The sequence below is a fragment of the Madurella fahalii genome (assembly GCF_045866475.1).
Source record: "Madurella fahalii IFM 68171 DNA, scaffold_3, whole genome shotgun sequence".
Lineage (NCBI taxonomy): Eukaryota > Fungi > Ascomycota > Sordariomycetes > Sordariales > Madurella > Madurella fahalii.
This window is the reverse complement of record NW_027263973.1, coordinates 4,003,997-4,016,230: the sequence shown is the minus strand read 5'-3', so window position 1 is coordinate 4,016,230 and position 12,234 is coordinate 4,003,997. Positions and strand designations below refer to the sequence as shown.

Genomic DNA, 12,234 nt, shown 5'->3' with positions numbered 1-12,234 from the left:
CCAGAAGGGTATAGATATCGCGTCAGAGGAGCGTCGAAGGAGCGTACGAGCAAGGACGATGACGGGGTAGCAAGCGGGGTAAGTGAGCCCAGACGTTGTTATCGCAGGGCATAAAGAGGGGGGTGGAAGACAAGACTTAGGAGAGAGATAGAGTTCAATGAGATCACTATCTCACCCCTAACGAGCACTCTGCTCCCACGTTGCGCGTGCACTGCTCATACCCAGGCACTCTGGTCCTACTACCCTTGGGTCCTTGACCCTCACAAAAGGTCTTTATCTTCTAATATAACTTATAAGATTAGAAAGATCTTTCTAATAAGAACTTTGGGTTGGCTATACTATGGTATGAGAATGGGGTTTAAAGGCCTGGATTGAGAATATTTGGCTCGTCAAAAGGAAGAGAGTGGAAGTAGAGCTAAATTTCAAGTTCGCTTCAATTACCCTAAGTCCACCTAGCTCAAATCACGGCTGGCTGTAATGAAGATAGTTCAGATAAAGAGAGTAGACCAGAAAGTAGTTATAGTAGTAGTAGTTCAATAGCTTCTGTCGGAAACACGGCACCTCTGAATCTTGGGAAATGACAGTCGAAGATTTTATGTGTGTTGTCTTGATTGTGTTGATTGTCCCTGTCTTCATTCTCTGCGTTCTCGGTCCGTCCCGTCTATCTTTGCTGGAGAGTTTGCTCCTTTTATAGACGAGATACACGTACAGGATGACGTGTGTACAGTGGCGCAGTTAGCTGCCAGTCTTCCTTAGCTCAATAGAGTATATGGGTTTGGCCCCTGCACTAGATCCTGTGATCCTGATCCTTTGGACTAGCACATGATCCTTTTGACAGCTTCCTATATTTTAGTCTGGGTAAAAAGCAGGTAAAATATAATGTGTAGTTTTTGGTGCAAGTCTTTATAGACTACCCAGAAAGTGGGGTGTCTAGAAAGTGGGACGTTGACTTAGATGTCTAAAATTCGGGAATATCCAGCTGTTCGCCCCCATAAACCCCGCGCATAGATCGCGGAGAATCTCCATCGATATCTTTGAAGTAGCCGTGAAGTGGACATCAAAATGAAAATGCCCTTCCATTACCGACGTCGCCGCAGAAATGGGGATGAGGGCCCGAAAAACAGTAAACAGATCAGTGTGGACTTTGAAGATTACCAATGCATCATCGATATCGACCTCCACAATATCATCACCAAGATCTCGCGGTCCCGGAGCCCGATGGACAACCTACAGGGCTTGCTACACAGCGTCAATAGCGCAGCTGATGAGATCCAGGGTGAGCAGGTAAACCTTTCGAAACCTCAGCAGACCATTGACAGGGTGGTATTCGGCAATTTAATAATCTTCTCTCAGAGTTACCTCATCAACTTCACTGTCCTGCAACGCATCCACATCGCCCAGCTACGAGTGAAGCTCATCCAACAAGCGATTGATCTCCGGTTTAAAAGCCAGGCAACCAGCTGGATGGACTGACACTCTTCAGCTTTACAGGAAGTCGTATCCTGACCGAATTCCCCCTGAACTTCTACGTAACTGGCTGCATCTAACAAACTCCATTCTTACAGCTCAAGCATTGAAGGACTACGACTACATGGAAAAGCGCCACCTCCTCCTCGACGACCCCTTTTACGTGAGTGGCGAACGGTACAACGACTGGAAGCTGCTCCAGCACCTTATTGGGGATCGAGGTAATCACATCGTGAAAAGGGTTGTGGCCAAAGGTCCTTGGGAGAAGGGGGCAGCAGATCCAGACTCGGCTGTGAGGCGGAATACACGGCCGGAGAACTATCGTCACAGCTGAATCAAGGGGTTCTGGGAGAGGATCGGTGTAGCTCCCTGAGTGGGGCTTTCCTCATTGCACCCATGTGGTTGATGGTCCTTCACAACATGCTCTATACGGGACTGGTCTCAACGACGGGCTTCGTCACTCTATTTTAGCTGATGGCTGCGGCATTTCTACGTAACCCCACTGAAGTTATGTCTTGCACCGCAGCCTATGCAGCCGTCCTGGTGGTGTTTGTAGGCTTGACAACGGACAGCACTAAAGCCTAGGCCATTGGTCCCGGTGCAGGGAAACCGGGCCATCAATCACCGCACATGGAAGTCTTTCATTAGTCTCAAGTTGCTAACTGACATCTGTCATACTTCTGTCATCCACCCTTCGCTCATTCGCAACATCACCACGCGGACCCCGCCCTCAAAGACCAATGACGCCAGGCTTCAGATAATTCCATTGACCCTCAATCATCTTCTCCAGCTCGCCACTCTTCACCCAATTCATATCCAGTTGCACAGCCGGCATCCTTCCATGAGTGAGTTGCTTCGGGACTTGCCAGTCACACGGCGAAATGGCCAGGTAGGTCTTCATCATCCCGTAAGCATTCCAAGCGGAAGAAGGACAAATCGTTGTTTATGAAGTTTCGGGCAGGGCTATTGTGAGTTCAAATGTCCCAATTTTAGGCTGCTTACACGGGGGCCACTTTTGGACTTTTCGGTAACATGTGTGATAAGCGAGCCGTGCAATTTAACAATCTAAGTGGAGCTGCACTCACAAACGTGCTATAAAATTGTTAAGGTCACTAACAAATTCTTATTTTGCAATTGCGTGCAGCCCCATCAAAAATATTAGTGTACGACTCGCTTGTCTGTACGACTCGCTTATCATAAATGTTTAGAACTGCACCTTTTAGCAAGGTTACGCTGTATGCCATAGCTTAATAAGCAGATTTTAGCCGAAGCTGATCTGGACTGATCAAAGGTGACGGGGGATCACGTGACTATGGGTGGCTGTCGATATTGGGGCGGTGAAACAGACATGACCTGAGACAACGCTCGGTTCGTACCGTTGTTTTCTCGTTTATTATCATCCAAGCTCCAATCGGCCCAGGCCTCATCCACAGACCGTGCACCGACGTCCCTAATATCATTGACATACCAAGGCCGATAGGATTTCTGGCCCTGGACGGGGCAGATAGTGATCAAATGGGAGTAGGACGAGCTGTGTTCCGCTAACCAGGGGCTGAGACAGACTTCCACGATTGAGGTTCGATATGGCAAGTTCTGAGAATAAACAAGCGTCAGTGAAAATAGAACAACGCTTGTCAAGCAGCGAGTTGAAGACTTGTTACATCAGACAATGTCAACTCATGACGTCTGGGTTTGGCTTCTCTGCATGGGGTATAGCATTAAAGGAGGGAACGGATTTTTGCATCACAGCAACAATTCGGGACTAAAGGGTCCAGTTTGCTTGTTTAGTCCATTTAGAAACCTCTAGTTGGGCCTCGGTCGACTGAAGTGATAGAATTCGTCGAATACACCTCAATGGTCTAGGAGGGCCTTGCCGCCAGCACGCAACGTATGGATCGACGCAGCCATCTCGTTGTGCGTCACATGTCCCTCCTATTCTATTTACACTTTCTACCTCACCAATAACCTTCTCACGTCATTTCCTTAATTTCAATTCAACAAGATCTGTGATGATGAAGAATGACTCATACGCACTCATTTTCCCCTAATCAATGCCTCAAACGGCTCGCCGAGCGAGAGTATCCCTTCGTAGATAGACGGCTTTGTTATTAGTAAGCTATACGAAAATGTTGAGCGTTGGCCGCGGACATATGGGTTTCAGACGTCTCAAAAAAACGGATCATCTTGGTACCACTGTCTAAAACCCCTCACAGCTGTTTTCACTACTCTGAACCCGCAGCTCCCAATCATACACAATCTCGACGTTGTGTTCAGCACACGGCATTCTTGGTAGTCTACCTACGAAACACAGTTCAAAAGGAACCAGATTTTCATGCACCAACAAAATACAGTTACTATAACCTTTCTGAGTTTCATTTAGAAGCAACCCTGACTCATCTGTAGCGCCATCTCCTAAAACGCATTAGCTGCATTTTATCTAGGCAAGCGGCAACTAGACCGGAAATATCGGCGGGTGAGCTTAAATGCGATGCCTCTTACCTCTCGGCATGTTTTGTGATGCGGTCGTCGAACGACTTTGTCGACTTTGCGCCGTCGAACCACCAGTTTGGCTCGGGCAATGCCGCCACCGGCTTTCCTGGTGGTGCTCAGCCGTACTGGCCCCAGTCGACCTTTCCCTTCCAATGACTGGGGAGCGGGCCGTGGTACTGGAGTATAACGGCAACGAGGTGAATGACGATCTGGAAGCCGACCTGGAACAAGTAGGAGGGAGTAATAGGTGTAGAACATGGTGTCTGCAAGTTGCCAGATATCGGACCTGGCCGAGGCCGGACAGACAACGGAATAGGGTTCTGGCGGGAAGAGCTGGATGGGACATCCCGAGGCCAGTGACGGGGCCATTTTTTTAGAAAAGCCATGCCAAAGTCGATGATTTGGACGCTTGTCAGCGACGCGGAGTCGAGGCCAAAAAGGAGGCAGCGGAAACTAACTTCTTGGGGCCGTGTCTGGAGTGCGACACGGTGCCTTTGCGGAGTCGAAGCGTGTCTTTTTTAGCAGGGCCTTGGAATTCCATAAGACAGCGTTCAGTCATGAACTGCATACCTGGAACCATGAATGTTATGTTTGAGGGCGTGAGGTCTAGGATGGGATGCGCGTTAGTTGTTTACTGCGTCGATTCAATAGCAATGGGTGAGGGAAGAAGGCATTACCTCCGTGGCAGACACCATATGAGCACATACAGGCGACGGCGCTTACGAGCTGCTAGCAGATATGGTGTCGTTAGGAATGAGTCAAGTTGTCTGCGGTCTTGTCCAAGTAAAGGCTCGGCCCGATGAACGGGAAGAAGAGGCAGCCGTGTTGGCCGTTGGGGCCCGAGCTGGTAAATGAATCCTCAAGCACGACGATGTTTAGGTAGCTCGACTTTTACACCTAGCCGGGACATCGGCGAAAACGCAGCTCATAATCGGCGCGGGTGTCACCAAGGTATCTTAAGGGCGTGGAATGAGACCGGAAGAGGGTGTCCAATAAGGGGGTGCTTGCGCCATCGTTTGATCAAACCAGGCAGCAGAGAAGCTACCATATCCAAGCTTATAGATAACAATTAGAGCTATAGATAACTACGTTATACGTAAAAAAGGCTTAATTCCCGGTCAAAGCTGCAATTACCCTGTAATTTAGTAGCAAGCGATTCATGGGCCACAAATATCTTTTCCGATTGCGTCGCAAGCTCCAAGTACGGGTTGCAAAGTGGTTCATGGGTCGATTCAGGGGATTGTGTCTCAATACCCGATGCCCATATCGTGATTTCCGAGAACTCTGCAAGGGGATACCAGGGCATAACTCAAGGTAACTTCTCCGTCGACACGGGCATTACCAGCAGGACAACGCAATTCCCACTGCTTGGCCTTGATGCATTCTCGTGGTTAGGGAACCACCGCCCATACGCCATTCTAACCGCTCCATACCGGAGGACCCGGGATGTACTCGGCATTGTAGTTCAGTATCTCCGGCCGGGCCATTAGCAACTTTCCCCCGCATTGCACGATCCAGTAGTAAACTAGGAAAAGATATAAACTCACCGTATCAACATCCATGAGATCCAACAAAAGGCCTTTATCCTCCGCCTTTACCCACCCCGGTATCTTTACGGTCGGTGCTGGACTTCCTCCGCCACCCCCGACGACCTTAATCTGCGCACAGCTGACGTAGAATTCGGCGCCCCCTTTCCTGTTCGCAAAATGCAACGCGATGTGCTCGAATCGAAGCAAGTATTCCCCGTTCGGAGTAGTTGCTGGAATTGTAAAGTTCCAGTCGTGGCTGTCCATATCCCATGTGTACTTGTATTCCGTTGAAGTGCTGAATTCGGGGAATGTGCCTTTTTCCCAAATCTTGAACCAGGAGCCGCTGCCGTCGTAGGACTGGACGGGGACGTTGGGCGGCGCGGGCGAGAGGTACGCTGCGTATGGTCCGGGGTGGGTTATCGATTCGAGAGTGGCAAACCCAACCTACAATGATCAGTTTGACGCTGATGCCCAAGTTCCGTTCCTTCAAACTCAGTGAGTTTTCTTACGGTAGATCCTGCCTTCACTGTTAGGACATCAGTGCCGGCGCCTGAGTGGCCTTGACGATTGCAACGAAGGTCGGTGGAGCCATAGTCGGTTAAAGGATTCCAGATAGGTACGGGCCGAATATATTGGTACTTAGCAAAGACTCGGCCCTCGAGGATGAATTGGCTGAAGATGTCTTTGATTGAATGTCAAGATTGATGCTTAGCAAATGCTTGAAAAGTGAATATCGGGCTGCTTACAATGAGAGAAGGCCACTGGAGCGGATAGGATAACACAGATCGCAGAACCGAAGAGCTTCATCTTGGATATGTTGAAGAGCTTTTGGGGTTACGGCTCCGGGCTATGGGAACGGAGAGCAGAAAGGTAAGAGGAATTTATTCCTTCGGGACGGCTGTAGAAAAGACACAAAATTATAACCATAGCCTATTGCGATCATTAGACCATTTACACTTAATTGTGCTGGGAGTATGACTAATATTTGTGCATATTGCCTAAACCCGTTGGAGGACCGATGAGAATATGTAAATGCTACAAGACGTATGGTGGGGAAGGTTTTTCCGTATCCCGGAACGGAAGGCATAATTGCAAAGGACGTGTAAATCGTGGTGTTAATCAATCTGCTCCAATTCGGGATCGGAAGGACGAAGGACGACTTAAGAAAGCCTTGACCACACGTCCTTCATGATCGAGACGAGGCGTTATTGCTGATCGGATTCCTCTAGCAACGCGGTGACATCGCTGTCTTCGTCTTGGTCGAGCTATATCTGTTCGGCGAGTTTGTTGATGCAGCCAAGCCAGAATTGGATCGGATAGACAGCATTTAAACCGCTGTGCCTTCAGAACACCAAGTCAGCCCCACTTTTTGGGGGGCTCTCTCCCTCCTCCCTGTCAGGCCAGACCGCCAGTCTGGCAGGATAGTTGAATCTGTAGATACTGAGCAAAACCACCTAAAAACGCGTTTTCCGAGGTTTTCGTCAAATTGAAGCGATTCTGGGCTATCTGGAGCGCTTACTTACCCTCTCACGTGCCTGCCCGCCACTTGCGCGCAGCTGCCCAGCCCAGGCGCCGCCTGCCTGTTGATGGCTGGCCTCACCGCCCCCAAGTCGATCTTGAAGCTTCCTGGCACTGCCCGGCGAGCCAGCTACCCACAACGTCGGTCTCTTCGTCGAATTGTACGCTTTGCAGCGATGCCATCACGAGGTTCCAAGCGTAATAGGGCGTCCACGCAAAGCAGCGTTGACGAGCCGTCTCAGCGCTTGCCCTGTATACGCCTAACCAGATCAACCAGCAGTCTGGTCACGAACCAGGGACGAGATACAGTCCCTGAGACTCCATCCCAACGGCCAATCACCAGGATTCGCTTTTGCGGTGCCAGTAGGCAGTCGACAACGTTGGATTTAACCCTACAATCGAATCGCGTAGTAGGTTTTGGGGGGGCGACACAGGAATCCACTGACGTGCCTGTCAGCCGCCCACGTAACCGCTTACGGGCTCGCCCAACGGCACGCCCAACCGCGTCGACTGATGGCGATAGTACTACATCTACTGTATCGAAGTCAGCATCGAATTCAGCATCTAGTCGAAGTAGAACCTCCAAACCTTCTATAGCAGAGGCACAATCGCGATTGCGGGCCCGCGCCGAGGTTCCTGACTCCTAGGGCGAAGCGAGGGTCGAAAAACTGCCTCCACGCGATTGTAACCGCGATCGTACTATCCGACGACAACGACGACGACGACTACGACGACGTTGCCGTCTATCGTAATACCCTCCTCGCCTATACAGTTCCTATCATTGCCTGCAGCGCCTGCCTCGCCTGTGCCGTCGCAATCGTAGTCACAATTGCGATCTAATAAACCTTCTGACAAGCTGTTAGCCAGAGCTATCTCTAATGTCAAAAGGATCAGGTGCTAGTCCAAAGGATCAGGATCACAGGATCTAGTGCAGGAGCCAAACCCATGTACTCTATTGAGCTAAGGAAGACTGGCAGCTAACTGCGCCACTGTATACACGTCATCCTGTACATGTATCTCGTCTATAAAAGGAGCAAACTCTCCAGCAAAGATAGACGGCACAGACAATGAATCCGGCGACAATCAACAGAATCAAGACAAGACACATAAAAATCCTAAACTGTCATTTCCCAAGATTCAGAGGTGCCGTGTTTCCGACAGGACATAGGGCCTCCTTTTTACAGTACTGGCTAGTGTGCCCCTATTTCCAGCACTTGAAGCACTGAGTTGGCTGTAGAGGAGCCTAGTAGAGCTCGCAGTTGAAGATCTATACCCTGAAAATTACCCCTGAATCACAGACTGTTTTGGTCTCTTGTTGGTTGGTGAGGATAACTAAGACCGTTACCCAGGTGTCATGGGACCGGCTGAGGGCGCAGCCCCAGGTACGTGATATAAGCAAGTGGTACGTGTCAAAAGGGTCAGGCACTAGTCCAAGGATCAGGATCACAGGATCTAGTGCAGGAGTCAAACCCATGTATTCTAGTCAGCTAAAGCAGGCTGGCAGCTAACTGCGCCACTGTACGGACGTCATCCTGTACGCGTATCTCGTCTATAAAAGGAGCAATCTCTCCAGCAAAGATAGACGGGACAGAGGAGAGCAACAGAAAAGGGACAATCAACACAATCAAGACAAGACACATAAAAATCTCAACTGTCATTTCCCAAGATTCAGAGGTGCCGTGTTTCCGACAGTACGCAGCGTTCAATCACGGAGTGATTGAACTGGCGGATCTTTTGGTTCATTGGCAGAGTGGTTTACTGCGCACCCTCTTACACCAGATAAGGTTTTGGTCCTTCGGGTACTGAAATTTGACCTTGTCGAGTGATTTTAGACATAGGTCTTCGCCGAATTCCAGCTCCGTGACCCCTTGAAGATCCTTTCGTCGAAGTCCTTTGACTAGAACTGCAAAAGTCCTTTGGACCTCCTTCGCCTCAGCTCCAAAGGCTTGTTAGATCCAGTTGTTGTTAGAAGAGTGCCAGTCCTGAGTAGCTGGATCTGAGAAGATGATGACTGTATCCCCACTAGAAAGCTTCTGGGCTGCTACAGCCCCCTTTCGATTCGAGGCTTGATTAACTGCTTGGACTATTTCCAGGGAGCTTCGCTTGGCTGAGTCGGATAATAGGCCGTTGCCTTTGACTAAAATCTCATGGCTTGCCTTCGCTAGGATCACCTTGGCTGGCTGGGCTAAGGTTGGGATAGTTAGATTTCCCCGGACAATATCAGCCCAAGTTCGGGTTAGTTAGATTGGCTTAGTTGGCTGGGTTCCTAGAGAGCCGCTCTCACTTCCTCAGCCACTACCTTTCGAAGGTTAGATAGGGTAACTATTGAGACTGACCTGTCAAAAAAGGTTATGTGTCAAAAGGGTCAAGAAGCTGGATCCTGGATCTGCAAAACACGAACCCGGATCAGTGTGATCCGGATTAGTGTGACTCAGATAAGTGTGATCCGATCTCTCGGAGACCCGGGTTGACGGGTCTCCGTAGTCTAGGAAATTGGGAATAAGAAGGAAGTTCACCTCCGTTAGACAAGGAAGAAAACAAGAGATCCTGAATTTTCGATCCGGAATTTCCATCCTAAATTTAACTCTGAACGTTCAGAGGTACTGTGCATCCGACATGACCTAGGTATTATAACAGCTTTTCGGTAAGTCTGTTGTATTTCCTTTGCTAGGCTCTGAGCTCTATCCTTGCTTCCAGTTGGTACAAAGGTAAGGAGCTTGTTAACCAAACTATCGAAATCTCCTGGAGAAGGGTAGTTTAGTTGGTTACTGCGAGTATAGACCTATTAAACCTGGGTAAATCCTTGGGATCTTCTTGGGCTGTTGTTTACGTGGTTAGTTATTGTATGGGGAGGCCAAAGTAGTTGTGGAGTTTGAGCCGAAGCCGAAGCTGAAGCTGGAGCTAGAGCCAGGGTTAGGGTTAGGACTGAGGTTGAGGTCGGGGTCAGGGTTAGGGTTGGGGTTGAAGCCAGAGTCTCCTCTATAGTTGCTCTGCTTCCTATATCTATTTCCATCTCAACGCTGTTCATAGTGGATAGGAAAGTAGCTGGTGTAGTTTAGAGATAGCTAGTGTGGATAAGGGGTAGCTGGTGTAGCCAGGGAGTGGCTGGTGTAGCTGTGTAACTAGGGTGCCTTTTTAAGGACTCTAGCGATTGGCTAGGCTCATTAGTGCCTGACTTGTAAAGCCGTTAGGCTGACAGACCTGCTGTGAAGATTTTGCTGATAGCTCGGGCGCTTAGCCCAGTCTGACTTTCGGGCCCAACTACAGCTACGCAATAGATACTGCGCGACTGTAAACAGTATCGTTAGGTAGAGCTTTTTGAGAGGAATTGATTGATGTAGGTTGTAGCTGTTTTGCTGGCTTTACGGGCAAGTAGCTAACGAAGTAGAAAGAAAAGAGTTTTTTAATTAAATATTAATAGAGATATAACGTACGTTATAAGTGAATGATCTATTTAAGCGAATGATTGTCAGGTGTAGGAGGGTGTCAGGTGCAGGCGGGGCACTGCCAGGGTCAGGAGCCTATAAATTACCGGCTTCGCCAGAAGTTTTGGAACGTTCAGAGTTCAACACTGTCACCTACTACCTCCTTAGAAGCGATAGCTGCGCAGACGCCGCTCCTTCAATACGAATCATCCTTTCACTCTCCTTTTCTCACAGCAATCCCCATTTTCGATCTGACAATGATCTACTTTCTATAACCCTACAAATACTATCTGCTGTCGGAAACACAGCATCTCTGAATCTTGGGAAATGACAGCTGAGGATTTTTGTGTGTCTTGTCTTTGATTGTCCTTGTCTCCATTGTCTTGCTCCCGTCTATCTTTGCTGGAGAGTTTGCTCCTTTTATAGACGAGATACGCGTACAGGATGACGTCCGTACAGTGGCACAGTTAGCTGCCAACCTGCTTTAGCTGACTAGAGTACATAGGTTTGACTTCTGCACTAGATCCTGTGATCCTGATCCTTGGACTAGCGCCTGACCCTTTTTGACATCTGCAATTGCAATATAACAACACTAGGAACCAACGATAATTACATTAGAAACAGCTGAATCTGAGGATTCTATAGCCTCTTAGTAAGTACGCGTATTATAGCCAAGCTTACTACACACACTATAGTACCGAACCTTCGTATGACTCGCTACTGTACTACTGCCTTCTGGCTATGTATCTCCTACTACCTCCCTACCTACAGTCTTCTGGGCTAGTAGATCCTGTGCATCTTGTACAGTAAGTAATCCTCTAAGTTGTATACGTATTCTTTTAACTCTCCGGCACTTGCTTAGTGCCTCGTTGACCTTGCGGAGCGAAGAGACCTCTGACTATAAAAGAGCAACTTAGTGCATTACAGCCATTGTACCCTTGGTAAGTTGATCTACAACAGCTAATATCGAAGTCAGAGAGTTGTTTTGATGGTTGGTAATGCGAGTCTTGATAAGTATTGACTACGATTTGGCTTCTCAGGGGTTATGTAACGTCTAGAAGATCTAAGGTTGTACGCTATTTGACTGTAAGGCTGGGAGTATTGGTGTACGAAGCTATATATCCAAGGTAGAAAGTACCTGTCAAAAGGGTCAGGAAGCTGGATCCTGGATCTGCAAAACACGAACCCGGATCAGTGTGATCTGGATTAGTGTGACTCGGATAAGTGTGATCCGATCTCTCGGAGACCCGTCAACCCGGGTCTCCGTGGTCCAGGAAGTTGGGAATAAGAAGGAAGTTCACCTCCGTTAGACAAAGAGGAAAAAAGACATCCTCAATTTTCCATCCTCAATTTACATCTGAATTTCCATCCCAAGTTTAACTCCGAACGTTCAGAGGTGCTGTGCATCCGACAATTAAGAGTCTCATTCGCTTAACCTCCGATTAAGCCAGCCAATAAAGGAAGTACATTCAAAAGCGTCTCTGAACCTAATTCAAGATGACTGCTATCAACAACGATAAAACTGTCTACCTAACTAGTTCCGACGACTGGGAATCCTGGAACCTGCAGTTCCAAGCCCAGGCCGTTGCCGGCAATACGTGGGCCCAGATTCAGGGTCTTACTCCATTCCTCAGTGAACCTACGGCTCTGGACCCAGCACGTCATAAGTACAAAAGCCCTACCCAGTCAACTATTACAGCTAGAGGGTGTACTGAATCTGTGGTTGAGGACGACCAGACGACAACCCCGGCAACGGGTTCAACTACGTCAGCAATTGCAACTACGTCAGCAATTGGAATCAGCGA

The 12,234-nt window shown here is 48.7% G+C and overlaps 2 protein-coding genes across 2 annotated transcripts; one reads left to right on the top strand and one right to left on the bottom strand.

Annotated features, from left to right (window-relative positions):
- Positions 1–1,062: 1,062 nt before the first annotated feature.
- On the top strand, positions 1,063–1,473 carry MFIFM68171_06605 (uncharacterized protein; the record flags this gene model as incomplete). The annotated part of the gene is made up of 1 exon (XM_071062025.1): positions 1,063–1,473. The coding sequence occupies one exon, from the start codon at positions 1,063–1,065 to the stop codon at positions 1,471–1,473; it is 411 nt and encodes a 136-aa protein (XP_070918126.1).
- A 3,902-nt stretch (positions 1,474–5,375) lies between these two features.
- Positions 5,376–6,293, bottom strand: MFIFM68171_06604 (uncharacterized protein; the record flags this gene model as incomplete). The annotated part of the gene is made up of 4 exons (XM_071062024.1): positions 5,376–5,429; positions 5,505–5,930; positions 5,996–6,168; positions 6,233–6,293. The coding sequence occupies 4 exons, from the start codon at positions 6,291–6,293 to the stop codon at positions 5,376–5,378; spliced, it is 714 nt and encodes a 237-aa protein (XP_070918125.1).
- Positions 6,294–12,234: the final 5,941 nt, after the last annotated feature.